Source organism: Tauraco erythrolophus, chromosome 8, assembly GCF_009769465.1.
Source record: "Tauraco erythrolophus isolate bTauEry1 chromosome 8, bTauEry1.pri, whole genome shotgun sequence".
NCBI classification, from domain to species: domain Eukaryota; kingdom Metazoa; phylum Chordata; class Aves; order Musophagiformes; family Musophagidae; genus Tauraco; species Tauraco erythrolophus.
Genome location: NC_141472.1, coordinates 43,330,559 through 43,348,646, shown reverse-complemented (window position 1 = coordinate 43,348,646; position 18,088 = coordinate 43,330,559). Strand labels below are relative to the sequence as shown.

The following is an 18,088-nucleotide window of genomic DNA, read 5'->3' as shown; positions in this document are numbered from 1 at the left end:
GACAGCTCTTGAGGCTGAGCTTCTCCTCTCAGGTGTTTTCCTTTGTACACGAATGGAAACATTCATTTTTTCTGCTTGGAGGCCTCTCTGAGAATAGTTGTTCTCTTCTGTTCAAACGGTCCTCCATGATGATAAATCTGTGTGTGAAGTTTTAAGCCAGTTCTCATAATGGTACTGTCGGAAAAAACCCAAATGATCTGTTCAACCCGAGTTGTCCCGTATGCTTCTGACATGTTCTGGAGCCTGTTGGGAATGGTGTTGCTATGGGAGGTGGGGAAGTGGGCTCTAATGCCTCAGTGCAAGTCAAGACACGAGCAGGAAGAGTGACAGCTCTCACGTCCTCCGTTCCACAGTTTGGAGAATGAGTCAGAAAACTTGCAAGTATTTATTACAAAGCGTGCTGCCAAGAGCATAAAAATTAAATGATTGCTGCCTATAAGAGATGTTGATCGTTGGCACTATCCTTACCTTCTGCTTACCTCTTTTCTTGCTTTTGACTTCTTTTTCTCCCTGTCAATCCTCCCTGTTCAATCTTCCTCACCTCCGCAAAGGTGACAGACATGATGCAGAAAGCTCTCTTTGACTTCCTGAAGCACAGGTTTGATGGGAGGTGAGAAATACTGTCCTTTTCGTGCTTTCCCCCCCTCCCCGCCCCGTGTGTTACTAACGTTTTAGTGGGATTTTTTGTGGGTTTTTTAATGCAAGAAGATGGATGCATGTTCAAAACTGGTTTACGGGCTTTGTATCAGCACTGAAATGCAGCCAGGTGTGGGGTGGGACACAGGTGATGTGTGACTAGAAGTGCATGTATCTTCATATCTGCTATGTCTGTAGTAGGATTTCTTGAATTTAATAGAATAATTCTGCCTCGATATCTTACCAGCCTGAGGTTACAGGAGAGATCTAGATGCAGGGTGACTGGGGCATTTGGAAAGTGCCAAAATATCTCTAAAGATGGCATTACCAGGCTCAGGTAATGTAACAAACTGAAAGGATTGTTTTCTTTTTCAAAGAGCTACCCAGTTCCTTCTATGGGTGGAAAAGTTGAGAAAGCATGACTGACAGCACGTGAAAGTACAGTTTTATTCACAGTCCTTTGGGGATATGAAAATTTCTTCGCCAGTGAATACCACAAGTGCTGAAGTGTGCAGACAGCAAATAATAAATGCCTCTTGATTTTATTTCGAAGTTGCTCTGTTTGGGCCGTGTTTGTTCCAGCACCTTTTGTGAGGTTCCAGGCTCCTGTACAGCAGGATGTTCTCTAACTAAAACTACTCACACCCTAGCCCTGAAATAAGTATCTGAAACAGCAGATTTCAACAGGGTGCAGTAACACCTACGAAAAATCAACTCTTAAACATTCTTGGTAGTCAAAAATACTTAAAAGGGCAGTTTGAAGAAGGAAATGCTGAGAATTAAAACACAGAAAAAATCGCGTCGCATCTTCAAAAATTCTAAGGAGGGTTCATCATGTTCAGCTGGAACACAGAGAATATTTCCTGATGAGTTGTGAGAGGGATAATTTGCATTTCTTTGCTTGGAACATAGGCTTGGGCCGTGGCATCTCTTCCTTTCCGCTGGAGCTTGTCAGTAGTTGTAAATATCTGCTGCATCTCTGGGATGTTCTGCCCTTCCTTCATCCTAGTTTGTTCGGTATATTCAAATAGTCCTATGTAAGAGGAGCTTATAGTGTGCTAGCTGGTATATGAGAGTAAGTCAGGTTTGAAAATAGAATCCTAGAATGGTTTGGGTTGGAAGGGACCTCAAAGATCATCCAGTTCCAACCCCCCTGCCATGGGCAGGGACACCCTCCACTAAGAGTAGCATAAATCTTGCCTTCTGTGGAATAGCTGCTAGTCATTTCCAGCTTGCTTTCTTTTCATTATGCGTGCCTCTTTGGCTCATCCTAAATGGACACCCTCCACTACCCCAGGTTGCCCAAAGCCCCATCCAACCTGGCCTTGAACACTACCAGGGATGGGGCAGCCACAACTTCTCTGGGCAACCTGTGCCAGTGCCTCACCGCCCTCAGAGTGAAAAATTTCTTATATCTAATCCAAATCTGCCCTCTTTCAGTTTAAATCCATTGCCCCTTGTCCTATCACTACATGCCCTTGTAAAAAGTCCCTAAAAGCACCTAGGACGTTGGCACTAGGACAGTGAAAATAATAATGCCTGTTGTTTAGAAGAGGTGGAGTAGGATTTATGGTTGTGGTACCTTTTGGGGTGCAGTGAGGGGATGGCGGTGCTGCGCTAACCCACGAACAGCTCAGATGAATAAGATGATCAACTTCTGTGCAAAATACCTCATCTCCTCCCCAATTTTTAATTGCCCAGCTCAAGTGATTTCAGCAGATCCCACAAACATAGTGATTGATTTAAAACCTGGCAGATGAAGCAGTATACCTGGCATTTTCCTGAGCTGTTCCTGCACCCTGTCGGTGCCTCCTCTCCCCTCTGCTGAGCGGTGTGGCTGCCCTGCTGCCTCTGCACTGCTGGCAGGAGCTGTGCTCCCCGCTGGCATTAAGTGTAGGTGCAGAACCGCAGGGTATGTTCTCTTCCAGCTGTTGACACACATCTGTCAGCTTGGCATATGCCGGCGGTAACTGAGAGTTATTGTTTTCGGTAGGAAACCATGGCAACTGGAAGTGATAAGTCATCTCCAGTGGCCACGACGTGATTTCTATGAATATATCCTTCATGAGGGATATTTTTATACTCTATATGAGAACGTGCTCAGCAGAGGCCTGATCCGTGAGGACCTGCAGTGCCTGAATACAGAGAGGAAAATGGAAAGGACTCTTGGACGCGTCCATTTAAGCTGCTTAATCTGATGAGAGGCAGGACTGCTCCTTGCCTTTTCCTTTGCTCCTTGCCTTTTCCTCCACCGTGCCCTTGGTCTTCAAAGAGGGGTGGAGGGAGAGATCCTGCCTAAAGGGAGGTATTTTTTGAAAATCCTGTTGCTATTAGCAATATTGGCAACTAGATCAGGTAGAAGTACGACATTTCAGCACTGAAAAAGTTAAATGCCACAAGCGAGCTGATGCAATTGACTTTAGCTCAGAGTAACTTTAGAAAAATGAATTAAATTCCTTTTCAGGCACCTTAGCTGCTTCCTGGTCCTCCTGCCAACTTTTATGGCTTTGCAGTCTTTCTCCCCACCCCACTTTTCTTTTCCCTTTTTCCCATCTCTTCTGCACTTTTGTGACAGGTCCACATTGCCAACAAGGAAAATGACTGTCCGAGGAGGAGTGTTTCAGAAGACTTCAGTAAGACTTGAACTAGCAGGACTCCTTCCCTACCTCTTAAATACACTTGGCTTCTGTCAGCACCTTCTTTTGTGACTGCAGCATCCTCTTCTGGCCAGTGGACTGAAGGAGAGGCCCCAGGGCTGTGTCGTGCAGGCCTGCAGAACGGAGCCTGCTAAAGCTTGGCTGGCACAAGGCCTTCTTGGAACAGCTGCTGCCGAGGCTTTAGCAGCAGCATTTTGTAAATGCTTTGTGTTTAGCCACCGTTGTGTAGACCAAGCCTGACTCTGTGAGCCCTGTAAACAAAACATAGCAAAGGCACGGTTTTGGTAACATCGTCTTTCAGCAACAGTGATACTTAGAGTTGCTTCTTACACAGAAAGAACAAAATGCTTCTTACATCTGGCACAGCAGGTGAGCATTCGTGGTCCTTCCTCTGTTACATATCTCTGATTCCAGCAGAGGTCTTGGAGCTCCATGATCCAGAGGTGTGATCAGGACCACCGTGTTTTGTCATCCTCTCTAGACCCATGATCCATTATTTTCTCCTATTTCTTTTAAAAACTCGTTTATACTTCTGGTCTCTATTTTCTGGCAATAAATTTATTTATGTATTATGTAGAAAAATACTTGCACTGCTTTTTAACCCTCCGTCTGATAGAATCACAGAATGGTTTGGGCTGGAAGGGACCTCAAAGATCATCCAGTTCCAACCCCCCTGCCATGGGCAGGGACACCCTCCACTAAGAGTAGCATAAATCTTGCCTTCTATGGAATAGCTGCTAGTCATTTCCAGCTTGCTTTCTTTTCATTATTCATGGCTCTTTGGCTCATCACAGTCCTCCTAAATGGATTTTACGTGAAGTGGTTGCACGGTCTTTGTTTTATCACCTTTTGCCTCTTGTCAGCTCACTGACACATCAAGTAAAAAAAAAATCACCTTCCTTAAGTTAAAGAGGAGGCTCCAGCAGTGCAGGTAGCTGTGACTCAACTTAGTTTTCTCCCGTTCAACCATGAGCCAAGTCATGTAGCCCATGGGCACAGCTCCCTGTCTGGAAAAGGGTTGGAGGAGCCATCTCCCAAAGCAAGCAGCTGTGTGCAGTGACTCACGGGCACTCAGAGAGGAGTGACGTGGTCTGCTCAGGTGTCCAAACGCGGCCCTTCCGTACCTCTTGGCAACATCAGGTTTAACCAGTGGTTTAACTGGGATGAGAAGTGCCACTGCTGCTACGACTGTGTTGTTCCGTCTGCCCCAAGACTCGTGTAACTCGTGGTATTTATGGCACTGTGTAAATTCATGTAGGAGATGAGTGAGTTGGGGAGGAGAAAAGTTAACTAATGCACTAAGTAGAACAGCAGGAACTATATGCCAGAGTTTACGATAGTGTAGGGAATAGAAAGTACTATACAGTTGTGCAGCTTTTCTCTCTAGTTGGTCTTTAATGATGACAACTCAGCTATAAAACATGTCCGAGTGGTGTTTTATTGTATTTGCACTTTGGAATGGAATGTAGCTGTAAATCATGCCCATTGAAAATCTGACTGCTGTGTTTTTGTTCTCTCCCGTGTTCTTACTCACAGGATATCGATAACCAGAGTGACAGCTGACATTTCCCTTGCTAAGAGGTCTGTGCTGAACAATCCAAGCAAGAGGGCAATAATCGAGCGGTCAAATACAAGATCCAGTTTAGGTAAGACGTTGACACAGAGGTAATTCTGAACGTGGTGACGTGCTGGAGGAACGTGACAGGATTTCAGCCTCCAAGACGTCATCAGTTCTGCAATTTTAAATGTGTCCACAGCGTTTCCATGTGTTAATTCTGAATTTCATGGACTCCAGTAGGAGATGGGTTTTGCCTGACTGAGGAGTGGCAACAGAGCTGTGTTATCCGTGCGTTAAGCAGTCACCTGGGCTAGAACACAGCATTGTAGCTATTGTTTGCAAAAGGGGCCTGCAGTCAGAATATAGATCCAGTGCTGTTTCCTCCCGAGGTGAGCTGACCTCACAGCTCCCTCTTCTCAGCCCTCTACTTTTAATTCCACATCACAAGGTGCTGGAGAGGTTTCACCTTGCCCAGCCAAGAAGGAAACATCTTCTCATTCCTGACCCTGGGACTGGTTTTTGATGCTGTATTTTATGCTGAACAGCTGTGGCTTAATTTTCCTGTCTAGCCATGAGAGCAGAGACTGGGATCTGGGTCTTCCCACTCTCTCCTTGGAATGTCATGACTGCTGAGTTACACTGGCCTGGCAAATTTTTATTTCTTTTACAAGGGTGGAAGTTAGTGTGTAATATTTGCGTGCCAATAACCTGGTCTCTGGGACATGATCCCAGGACGTAGGAGGAGTTGGCTTTCAGTCTTCTCAGGAAGAAAAAGCTCTTAAACCCAGTTCTCTGACATCCTGAGTGAGTGTTTGAACTGGAGGTATAGGTTGCAGGACAGTTCACTTCTAGTTGGCATCTAGTACAGGAGTAGGCACTCCATGATGAAGTGCTGCAAGGGTGAGTGCTAAATCTTCTCATGCCTGTGAACGTACGTTGCTCTGTGGAGCAGCTCTGAGGCAAATTAAATGCATGTGAGTTCCTGACATACAACTATTTTGTGCTGTGGTGGTGTAACGTGGTGTAACTTACAGGCTTCAATTCGCACTGGGTTTATCTATTGAAATTCATCACATGCATGTGCATGATTAAGAAGGATCAGGACAATGAATATCAGAAATACCATTTACGTGGGAATAAATTTCTCCTTTTTCTTCAGACAGAAGTGCTTTGGTGTGAACGTTGCCATTAGTGTCATCTTAAATAATGCCCTGTCAATTATTTGTCATAAATAAATTTTTGTGCTTATAGAATTAGGAGGTCACAGTTCTGCTTTTCATACAGACTCTTGTTTTAAGTTAAATCAGAATTGCAATTGGAGAACAAAAAGGTTTTAAGAAATATCAGTTCATCACTTCCTGTCTGAAATAAAACAATCTTCCAACAAATTTAGCAGATTTGGAAAATATGCTTAAGTCTATTTTGTGTTAATTGAAACATGCATGTGATTATACCAAATGTTTAAATATACTGATTATAAATTAATGTAGTACATATGTATTTTCAGGGAACAAAATTATCTCCAAGGTAGTATTTATTGTAAAAATTGCCCTGAGTAATAGGTTATTTTATGGAAGTTACATCAATTCACTTACGGACTTCATATACTGAATACAAAGAGTCTGTGAAAATAAATGAGTGATGATTTTTTTATCTAATTAGTGCTGGGGCTGAATGGCTTTCACTTGTTCTGTTTTGCTTTACTAGCTGAAGTACAGAGTGAAATCGAAAGAATCTTTGAGCTGGCAAGGTCCTTACAGCTGGTTGTCCTAGATGCAGACACTATCAATCACCCTGCACAACTTATCAAGACGTCTTTAGCACCAATTATTGTCCATGTTAAGGTGTCTTCTCCAAAGGTAATGTATCTCTCCCTTAAAACGTGTGCGTTTGAGAGGGACCCGGCGGGCAGTGTGGGAGTGGGCAGGGTGGTGTCTGCACCTGAGGAAACTAAGAGTGAGATGAAGAGAAAAAAAAATGAAATTTTTAGATCAAGGGCTTGACAAGGGCATGTCTGATACAATTTCTTATTTCTGCCCTAAACTTTAACCGAGCCTTAGGCTGAGCCTTAGACAAGGCACCCACCAATTCAGCAGACAAAAAATTTCCCGAGAAGAAAATTCTTTTTGTAGCTCCCAGTTCCCCTTGGCAGACTCTTTGCAGCCCCTCTGCCCCAGCTCTGCTGTAGTTCTGGGCTGCCTCTCTCCACAAGCCCTAACCTTAGGTTGAGCTGCAGAGAAGACACCCAGCCCTTTTTGCCCACTTTCCAGGCAGTTAACGATGGTTGTCTGTTGGTCACGAACAAAACCTGTCTGCTTCTGCCTGGGGCATGTTAAAACACCGTCCACAGCTGGGTCTGGACCAGTGTGGCCAGTCTGCAGGCCAGCGCCTGCCATGGAGCGTGAATGTTGCTCAGGAGCGCAGCACGGACCCCACTGTGACCTGGGGGGAAGTTAAGAAAGCCAGAGTTCAGCGGGAGCTAGAACTAGCAAGAGATCTTAAGGGTAACAAAAAGGATTTCTATAAGAACTTGGCAAGTAGAAGGGAAGTGTAGGCCTGCTGACGTTGATCTGGGGGCCACCTAACTAACTGGGCGTAAGCAAGACCAAGGGAGCAGGTGGGATTCATCTGAAGGAGCAGCCTCATGCCATTGCAGAGCTACTCTCTGTTAAAGCTTACAGTGATCCGGGAAGGTTCCTGGTAACAGGGAAAAGGCAGGTGTCATCTGTCCTGAAGAAGGGTGAGAAGGAGGATCTGGGGAGCTACAGGCAGCCAGTCTCACCTCAGTCCCTGGGAAGGTGATGGAGCAAATCCTCAGGGAAGCTGTTTCCAGCCCCATGCAGGACAAGAAGGGGACTGGGAGCAGCCAGCAAGAATTTCCCAAGGGCCAACCATGACTGGCCAGCCCGGCTGCCTTTTGGCAGGAGATCGTGATCCCAGGGGCTGTCATTAGCCCTGATACGGTCCCCTGTAGGATCCTGAGAGGGAAATTGGTGAGATATGGTCTGGGTAAGTGTGGGCTATGAGAGGTGAAAGAATGGATGGACTGACAGGCCCAGGGTGCTGGTCAGAGGTGCAAAGCCCAGCTGGCAGTTGGTTACCAGCGGTGTCATACCGGGATCTGTAGTGGGGCCACTACAGTTCAACATCTGTGTTAATGACCTGGGTGATGAGATAGGTGTTGCCCACAGCCTTGTGCTCTAACTCTGGGGCAGGTGAGTGTGCCACAGGGCAGGGCTGTCATTTAGAGGGACCTTGGCAGGCTGGAGAAACAAGCTGTCAGGAACCTCTTGAGGTTCAGCAAAGGCAGATGCCAAGCCCTGGCCCTGGGCTGGAGTGTTCCCCTGCCCCAGGCCAGGCTGGGGAGCAACCAGAGACCTAGGGGTCTTAGCGGAGAACAATTTGGAGGGAATGAGTAGAGGACCCTTGCAGCAGAGAATCAACTGCATGTTGGGCTGTATGAGGAAAGATGGGTCAATACTGGCCAAGGGAGGTGGTGAGATGTCCTTGGAAATGTTCAGAACTCAGCTGGACGAGGACCTGAGCAATCTGATCCAGCTGGTCTTACTTTGAGTGAGGAGTTGGCACAGTGACCTCTAGAGATGCTTCTGACTTAAAAAATATTCTCTTGTTCCATGACCCTGTAATTTTCTTTGAAACTTTGAGAGAAATAATTCAAGATTCCTAACTTTTCCACCCCTTAAATTCTAGTAATGACCACAGTGGAATTAAAAAAAAAAAAAAAAAAAAGGTGATATAAATCCCAAAATGCACCTCAGAAATGCTTAAGTCACAGCATTACTGCTACACGACATCACATGCTGCCGCTGTTGGGCTGCAGTCAACCCAGCAATCCAGTATAATTCTGCATATGTACAATTTTGTGGTCCTCTAGAAGGTTACACTTGTCAAAAATAACCTGTTACTTCAAGTAAAATCAAGTAAAACCACCGTTCATGCTGCATTTGACGTATTTGCAAGGGATCAAACGTGATGCAGAGGGAAATACGCACGGCTTTCAGGGAGGTTATCAGAAAGGTTTATCCTTATGTTCAGGGACAATATTTTATCCATTTTGTTAAAGATATTGGAGAGCTTCTGAGCGTGGTAATCCTCCAGTGGGATGTCAGTCTGAGCTTTATGGAGACAGCGATTCTTAAACTCACATTTTCCTCTTTTCCTCTGTCAGGTTTTGCAGCGGCTGATTAAATCTAGAGGGAAGTCACAAAGTAAACACTTGAATGTTCAGTTGGTGGCAGCTGATAAACTTGCACAATGCCCACCAGTAAGTACAGAAGAAAGGCTAAAGAACTTGTGATACGTGGAGTTTGAAAGATTTCTGCTGTGTTGGTCCTTGATTATAGCCGATTATTTGCGTTATCTCTTCACTTTACGGCCATGGTGACAGCCCTGCGGTTGCAGCCCTCGCTCAGCTGTTATTGCTAAGAAACAAGTTGGTTGGTACTTCATCCTGATGACCTCCTGTGCTGGCTTTATTGTGATCTTTGACACGGTGACAGGTCAAAAGTGACATGTGTGGTAAAACTGGTCTACTAGCACATTAGCAAATTGCATCATTTGTGGAGCAGTGCTACCTTGAGGTCCCGAAGGGCCAAAGTCTGACTCCTGCTGTGGGAGGAGGCTGCAGAGGACTTTCCTTTGAGTCCAGACCCACTGTCTGTACGGTGTGAGTCATGTGTCTGTGTGCCTGTGATCCCGGAGCCTCGGGGCACAGCAACACCCGCGAGCCATTTGGGCTACCTCATCGGGGCACAGTCACGGCTCACCCACCATTGTGGCAAAGATACCGGTTACTCAACTTGAGTAACCTGCTGCCCAAGGAGCAGAAGAGGTCCTGGATGGCTGGTTGGGCAGGCAGGTGCTGTGCAGAAAAGCCGTGCAGATGTTTGGACAGGGCAGCTCAAACCTGGTTTTGTTTTTGAAAACCATGCCTGGTTTCTGCGACAGAGAAAGTTGCTCAGTGGAGACAAACTCGGATGTGGACTTGCTTTTAGAGCGGAATAGCTGTGTGTAACGTTGCTCTGGCAGTGCAGAGACTGCTGTTCTCACCAGGAGGATGGTCAGACAGTCCAGCCATGGTGTGCAGATTGTCCATCTTTCTCGTGCCAAAGAACTGTGAGTAGAAATCAGGTTAATTCAGAGAAATTCAGAACAGACACTGGGAAGGTTTCCACGATCGTACTCTCTGACTTAGAACAGGCAAAGTGCTGACAAAAGCAATGTCTTGGAACAATCTGGGAACAAATCTGGGAGTTGAGATCAGCAGAAGGAATGCCTGACCCCAGTGGTAGATAATGCTTCTAGAAGACTTTACCTTTTGTTATGTAGACAAGTGTAGAGATTGCCTCTCTTCTGTAACAGAGTTTGAGCAGCTTTTGGTCTGGAGTAGTGATCCACAAGGATTTATTTCCATGAAACTTAGCTTGGTTTTGTGTGCTTCTTAGGATACCAGACTTCACTGCCTCCTCCTCTCTTGTCCATAAAGTCCAGTGGCCATAAAAAGATAATTCAGGTATTTCTGTGCACTCCTCCTAAATTATAGTGATAGATGTTGTTTTTTAACTGTTCTCATTGGTAGGAATTGAGGCTGAGCCACGTCCCCTTTAGACCAGCGCTCTCCTGCCCCTTGGATGTCCCAGAGCTACTGGTGGTGGGAATGGTGGCACTCCATCCAGCAGGAAGGGAGCCCTGGGGAGAGCTTTCTCTTTCTCTTTCTCTCTCCTCTTGCCCACTGGTTGACCTTTTAGGTGATCTCCTGCCATCCTGAGAGATCTGATTCAAATTCCTCCTCTGCCTGACAGAGGGCAAGAATTTAAATAATCTAGAAAAGTGCTGTTGGTGGGGTGTGTGTGTGTAGGGGAGTCTGTGTCTCAGTTTCTCCAGTTAAATACACCGTTGGCAGTGCTCGCTCTGCCCCATCAGCACCACGTGCAGGTGTCCAGCTGTGAAAAGTGGTAGGTGGCAACTGTGTGTGGTTGCGAGTTGTGTTACTGCGGAGCCCTGTGAGCTTACAGTCACTGTACATCGCTTTGCTCACGGCCTCATCCTCTTTTCCACTTCGAGCAGCACCGGAAGATGTTCCAGCCATCCCGAGTTCTGGAGAGCTCAGCTTATTATATTTCTCACATGTAATTTTCTAGGGAATTGTTATCTCTTAAAACGATGACGGAGAAATCCTATGAGCCACTCAGGTCCCACTAACTCAAACGAAATTGTACACTTCTCCGTAGTACAAAATAATTCCTGTAAAAGCGCGTACCTTCCGGACTCCTAATGGGTGTGAGCCGAGTTAAATGGAGTTGCACCTGCACCTGTTTGAATCCAGCGTGTGGCATTTACACCCAGCTGTCACTGAGCTTACGCGCAGAGCAATCTGCTGTGCGTTCTTCGCGTTTGCAAGGTGTGCTTGTTTTCCCACTTGCACAGAGAAGCCTGTGCATGTCTCTCAGCCTCGTTTGCTCTTTATGCAGTGATTTCCTCTTGCTCCACTTTGGTTTGCTCACATCCGTTGAGACGAGGCAGGTAGCCGCATCGACCGAAATGAGCAGCGTGCAGCAGCAGGAGGCACGGTGTAGCTTGTCCGCCGCATCGTGGCACTTAGATTGTCCGTCGCCAGGAGCTGGTAAACTCTGCCTTAACACTCAATCCTGGAATTGTGTTTTGTTGCCTAAGGCAACACAGTGAGACCCTCACTTGGATAAGAAAGATATTTCCAAATTTCAGAGCATCCAGCTTTCAGCCGTGTCGCCGTGCTTGCTCAGAGGCTGCCTTCCGCTCTGACTTGCCCAGCAGCCTTCTGCAGAAACCATCTGATCAATTCTGCACCGTTTAATTTCAAGAAAGTTAGTGCTGACTTAGAGCACTCCCAGGGAGATGACAGTCTTGGTTAAGTTTAAATTAAAGGACCAAGTTGATCCATGATTTAATGAAGTGAAAGTATGCTTCTATGACCGAAGGCACTGCTGGCTGTCTTCTGCACTGTCATCTGCATTGTCTTGTTGTGCAGCTCAAATTCCTGCAAGAGGAGTGCTTGTTTAAAGGGAAGATACTTGAAAACCATAAAAACCACACTTTTTTTTTCATTTGCTGAGAGCCAGCCTTAAGTAATCAGATGGTGCTGTATGTCTAGACATTTTAAAAATAGCTCTTTTTTGGCGTATCGGAGTGCAGGAACTGCTTTCATTATTAATTCCTTGCTAATCTTTCACTAATGCTGCTCAAGCCAGTGCTCAGGGTGCCTATCACTGCATGACTCCGTTAGGGAGGAACATGATACGGCTCCAAGAAACAGCAGCTGTACTAACCGTACAGCTTTAAATACCCTACTCATACACAGTTCAGCATGCTCATTTTTTTTAACTTTTAGATTCATGCCAGTGCTAAGAGAGGGTACATATCCCTCTGGTCTGTTTGACATAACCTAAAAAATACCAGAAATTATGCTCTAGCCCAACTAAAAAGCATTGGTAAAATTAAAAATAGCCAGTACACCAGATATATCTACAAGTTCAAATTCCTCCTCCTTCTCTCCATCCTTGCAGTTCTATCCGGGGCATCTTTTCCCCCAGAGCCTGAGCTCACCTTCTCTGACCTCAGAGAGTGAGATGCAATTTGGGATTGCCCTTAGCCATACTAAATCTGGGCTTATGTCTGAGGCTCAGTCCCGCTTACTCCCTCTCCCAGGCGTTGCTGTGGGTGAGGAGGAGGATGCCCCTGTAGTCTTGACCATCTTGGTTTGTGTTGCTAACGTGGGGTAACACACCTTGAAGGTTTCACAGTGGTTCTACAGTAAAGCAAAAGAAATAGCAGAGGACAGTGGCAACTCATTTTATCTTCTCTTTGGGAAAGACCACTGCTTTAATGTATATCACTTAAGAAATACTAGTAGATGAAAATGCTCATACAATAACTATTTTGTGCATGTTAGAAGAAAATATTGCGGTGAATTAAATGCATTGTAAGGAGAACTGGGAAGAAATTGCTTTACTCCGTGACACTTGCAAACAAGGATCTCCTTAAAAGACTTTTTCCTCCCAAATACATAGAAATAGAACAAGTACAGCTTAGCTATGAGCAGAACTGTTCAGTGCAAGAAGAAAGCCTGAGTGCTTTCTCTGTAATTTATTTTCCCTGTAAAACACTGTAAGAGCCCTGGAATCAGGATCCTGCCAGTTTTGCAGCTTTTCCAGGTGACCTTCAAGTGACAGCCTGAGAGGCTCACCATCATCAGTCCTGGCGTTATTTTCCCATTAACTCTTAAAAAGGTGACAGGTCTTCTGCAGCTATTAAAAGTTCTTCTTCCCTAATTTCAGTTTGATGGAGATCTCTGTCAGAACACCCCGCGGAGCTCCGTGCTGTCACAGAACTGGGTGGTGAGGTGCCTTCGCTGGGGTGTCAGCTCTGCGTTGCTCCGAAGCGCGTGCAGCTGTGGCTCCGTGCAGAAGGGAAGCTGAGGCAGCAGTTCTGCCGTTCCCAGCTCCCATCTCTTTGTCTTCCCTCCACCCTGCAGCACACCTGGTTGTGCCACTGCGGCGTTTTGTGAGCTCCCCGCATCAACTGATTCAGCTTAAAAAAAGAAACTCGAGAAACAGTTCTCTAGTTTAGCAGGAGGAGGTTGGAGGGCGTTGGAAGAGTATTCATTGACCTGCTTGCTGCTCAAACCCCATGGCTGGAAACACGCCTTGAGACAGGATCACCTTGCAGCCTGCAAAACTGGGTTCTGTGGGGACAGCCAGAGTCACCCTCAAACCAGTGGCCAGCTGTTGAGGAGTGAGCAGTGCAGGAAAACCACTTACTAGTCTCAGACCATCTTTCTTTAAGAAAACGCTTATTATGTTCCAAGAGTGATATTTTAATTTCAGTATTTTCCAAAGCAAGGAATATGTAAGCAAACCCCATTCTAGTATTTCCTAACTTAACTGGGTTTGAATTACTGATTTCTACCACACATGATGGTGTGAGTGATACGATGGAATATGTAGTTTATCAACACGTGTTTAAATAGCAAAGGAGGGTGTAAAGAAAGGGGATGGATAAATAGAGGACCAAAACAAGCAGCAGTAAACACTGAATTCGACTGAAGGATGTAGTGTTAGGAGTACTCTTACTAGGAGTGACAGTGAAAGAGGAAAACTCCACACTTGCTGGCAAAGGAGGAAACATTTCTCTACCATGCTGATAAGAGAGAATAAATTAAAAATAAATAAATAGAAGGGCTTTAGTATTAAAGTAAGTTCTGGACTAGACTTTTGAGCAGAAGGTAGATGCACGATCAAGATTTACGATAAATTCATCGTGTAGTTTTGTATCTTATTCTAGAGGCATCAGCTCTATGTATGTTGGATAGATCTCTAAATGTGCATGGGGGAGAAGGCAGCCTGTGGTTTGTATCCGTTACTCTTAACACCTGCACTTCTCTTTCATCTTCCGTGCTATTTTCACAATAGTTTATTTCCACTAAGACATGAGTTGAAGATGAGGTACAAAATTTCACTGCTTAAAATGTGTTTATATTTCTCTCGAGGAACTCGGGTTTTGATGGTTCATTGTCAGCACTTGTCATGCTGATCATCTAAAAACATTGTCTGCAGAGCTTCCCTTTGACTTCTTGGCTAGCACAGAAGCCCCATGGCTTTGAATTCCTTCTGCACTCACTGGTGAAGAGTAAACAGCCCCTCTGTGTGCACGGTGAGGGGGTCTGAGGCAGGTCCCGGGACATGCTCTAACACCCAGGCTCTGTCCCCTGGTGAACAGATGAGCAGGGGGAAAGGCTGTACCTGTTGGCCTTGCAGATGTGAGAACAGGTGGGCATAAACGAAGGGAGTTACAAACCAGCAAAGTTTCTGCCAAAGCAGGAATACTGCTGCTGGCAGAGCTGCACGCTGCGTTCGCTGAACTGGGGACATCGTCACTCTGGAAGCGCGTTCACAGTTAGGATGGGAAGCGTGCAGGAGTCCTTGGGGTGAAAACCAGTGCAAAGCACCCCTGCGTTACTCTGACATCCAGGTCCAGTTCCTATCCTAAAGCAAAATAAATTCATTGCAGGAGTCCCGTGCCTTTGAGCGTGGTAGGGCTCGTGCCACGTCTAGTGAACCTCACTGAAAGGGCACAGTGACTCCTGAGAGCTCTGGCTTTCCATCACCTTAAACCCCCACTGGTATCATTTTCCCTTGCAATCCCCTGCTCCGATTCCTGTTTGCTGAATTCTGAAGGATTGGCATGCTGGGAACTGTGTGAACATCTCTCTGTCTTCACCTGTAACGTTGTAACGAACCAAACTTTGTTGTTGTGATCAGGAAATGTTTGATGTAATTTTGGATGAAAATCAGCTTGAAGACGCTTGCGAGCACTTGGCAGAATACCTTGAGGCATACTGGCGTGCTACCCACACCACCAGTAGCACACCCATGACTCCTCTCCTGGGGCGAAATTTAGGATCCACCGCACTTTCACCTTATCCTGCTGCAATCTCTGGCTTACAGGTAGGAAAATACATTTCAGCCCCAAACACCAGTGCGGATCAGGTGGGTTGTGGTTTTTTTTTTTAATCTGTGGGAAAAGAGCGTAATATGTTTTATACAGCACAACTTCCGTTTGCTTCGTTAGTCACTGGTCACTGTTTGGCCAGTGCCAGCAGCAAGAAGGCAAGCTAAGGCCCCTGATCAGTGGAGAAGCCGTGCCAAAGCACCATGTACAGCGTGTCGCAGCAGTCGAGCCAGCAGCTGCTGCTGCTGAGAACGCGGAGCAGCATCTGTAATGATCCCTTTTACTGCTGCTCCTCACAAAACATTCACTTCTGGGTGAAAAACATCCGTGCTTGTCTCTCGTGTCAGCAAAATGCCTTCATCTCTTCCAGTTCTTTGAGTGTGAATGAAATACGTTGCTTTTTTTTTTTTTTACCCATTGAAAAAAATTCTGACCCTTTTTTCCCACAGGGATAGCTCAAAAATGGCTGAACTTTGAAACTCCAAACGTGGCATGTAAATAGTCCGTAATGAGAAGTACGTGCTTTTTACTAAGTTTGCAAACAAACAAAAAAACCCTGTTTTTGATGAATAGTTATGGAATGCTTGAGAAGAGCAGGATCACAGTGAACTTTTAAGTCTGAAAGTTTCAGCAGGAGTTCCGTGTGTGTGTGATTTTCTAGGAGTGTGCACTTTCTAACGTGTGTCAGAAGTAGAGTTGAGCAAATGAGACGTGATGAGTAATTCACCTGACGAATTTAACCTCTGTTCTGCTTGTAGAGCATCTGGAAGCAGGTAACAGTTTTGAAGGAAACGATTTGTTATTTGGTGTTTTCAGTTATCGTAAAGCTGTTTTTTCTGTGGGTGAGCTGCACTTCGCTGAAGGTGCACGGTGTTGGACGCTCACGTTTCTAATGCCGTGCTTGGTTTTATTAGGATCAGTAAGTCACTGTTTCCTGACTGGCTGAATGCACAAGCACTGTTCTGTTACTAATAACATGCACATGTAAACTGTTGTTTCCATTTTCACTTGCCTTAAAAATTTCAGTTTTTCCATCCTTTCATGACAATAAAATGCCATCTGCAGAACTTTCACCTCTTTAGTTTCATTTTGAAAACTGGGTGTATCCACAGAATTTTTTTCAGGCATTTATTTCTCTCTGATCAATGGACACCAGCAGTAACTGTGAAATGTTGCTCCATTTGCTTAGGGAAAACTCACACTGAAGATGAAAATCACCCCTGTGCAGTGGGCTGGCTGAAGGTACGCATCACCTACTCCCCACTTCACCCTCATTGTGAAGGCTTACATGGGACTTGACTGGTGCTAGTTCTCTGCAGAGGGGTAAATTTCTCCCTGAGTGAATGGTGCCCAACTGGAGACTGCAGGATTGGGCTTTTGGTGCCACTTCAGTGCTCAGGCCCACCTCAAGAGTTCTGATGTTCTACATGGTTATCTCGCAGGAAGGACTTGCCATCATCCGAAGTGCTTCTCCGCCTAAAGGAGTTACACTAATTCAAGCCTTCGGAAGGATTTGCATCAGTTTTAACTGAAATGATGTGAGATGGTAATTAAAGCACTCAGGCGAATCCTAGGAATTAAACTAGCTTAGGTACTTAGGATATATTAAGGATTTACACTTGTTATGACCTTGTGACTCCTCCTCGCCTGATACCTTGGGGAACTGGACACCAGAAGCCCGCAGCCTCGTGTAACAGTCATTCCTGAGGATGATACAGATTTGCTGGGACAATCTGTACATGCTTCACCTAATCAGGATTTAGGATTATCGTTTTTTTACTTGATTGTGGTTTGGAGTTTACTGAGAATTGAAGCTTCTGATTCGACTGAAGTCTTTGGGCTTCATGAAGGTCATCAGGGTGAAGTTAAATGGCACAGATACAGAAGAGTCAGAGTCAAAGACGGGGCATAGGCAACCAGATGCTCCAGCTGTGTGCCATCGCACCTGCCAAAGCCAGTGGCATTTGGTTCTCGGCTGTGACCTTGCCTAAAGGGGGAAGGTGTCAATGTTCAGTGGTGTGTTTGCAGCCCCCGATAGGAAGAGGAGATTTTGTCACTGCTAACTCCTGGGGGCCGGTGGTTCCCCCTTGCACCTAATCCCTGGATAGCTCTAACCCTGCATAGTGCAGTCTAATTTCAGCGAATGGACTTAAATCCTGTAGTTCAGGTTTTGGGGATATGTGTTTTTTAGGCTCCAGGGGATTCACATTTTAAGCCCATTACTGCCAAAAACATAATGCAGCTGATTATCCCAATTGCGCTGCAGGATCAGAAGTTATTTGGGGCGTAAGACCAGCATGTAACCACACCAGTTCTGTGCCACACTTAACACCTCTCGGGAGCTAAACAGCGGCATCGGAATGACTACACAGTCGAGGCAGGGAAACAGGAAGGGTTTCTAGAAAGGAGCAGGTTGCAGCCAGAGGTGTAAATTACTACGGGGAGGATAGAGGGTGCGAGCACAGAAAGTTGAAGTTGCAGTTGTTGAGGTGATTATATATCAAAATGGCATGTCTAGGTCAAATAAATACTGGAAGGGTAATTTGTGAGGAAACTATGTGGGCTTTGACATATAATCACTACTAAAGCATGATGCTGTAAGGAAAACTTGGGGATAACATGGTATAAGTATCTAGTCAGTGAGTGCGTGGATTTGCAGAAGGGCACCTTCTCCCTGCCAGCTCCTTACTCTTAACGAGTAACCTTGGGAGCATGGATCCACAGGAGACGT

General features: G+C 45.7%; 1 protein-coding gene across 2 annotated transcripts in view; it reads left to right on the top strand.

The window, feature by feature from the left end:
- CACNB4 (calcium voltage-gated channel auxiliary subunit beta 4) overlaps positions 1-18,088 on the top strand; it is a 107,421-nt gene that overhangs the window by 88,045 nt on the left and 1,288 nt on the right. For both annotated transcript variants that reach the window (XM_086616072.1, XM_086616073.1), the window contains 5 exons: positions 552-610; positions 4,830-4,939; positions 6,559-6,710; positions 9,041-9,136; positions 15,168-15,353. In XM_086616072.1, the coding sequence (XP_086472198.1) occupies positions 552-610; positions 4,830-4,939; positions 6,559-6,710; positions 9,041-9,136; positions 15,168-15,353 (603 nt within the window). The remainder of the gene's footprint in view (positions 1-551; positions 611-4,829; positions 4,940-6,558; positions 6,711-9,040; positions 9,137-15,167; positions 15,354-18,088) is intronic.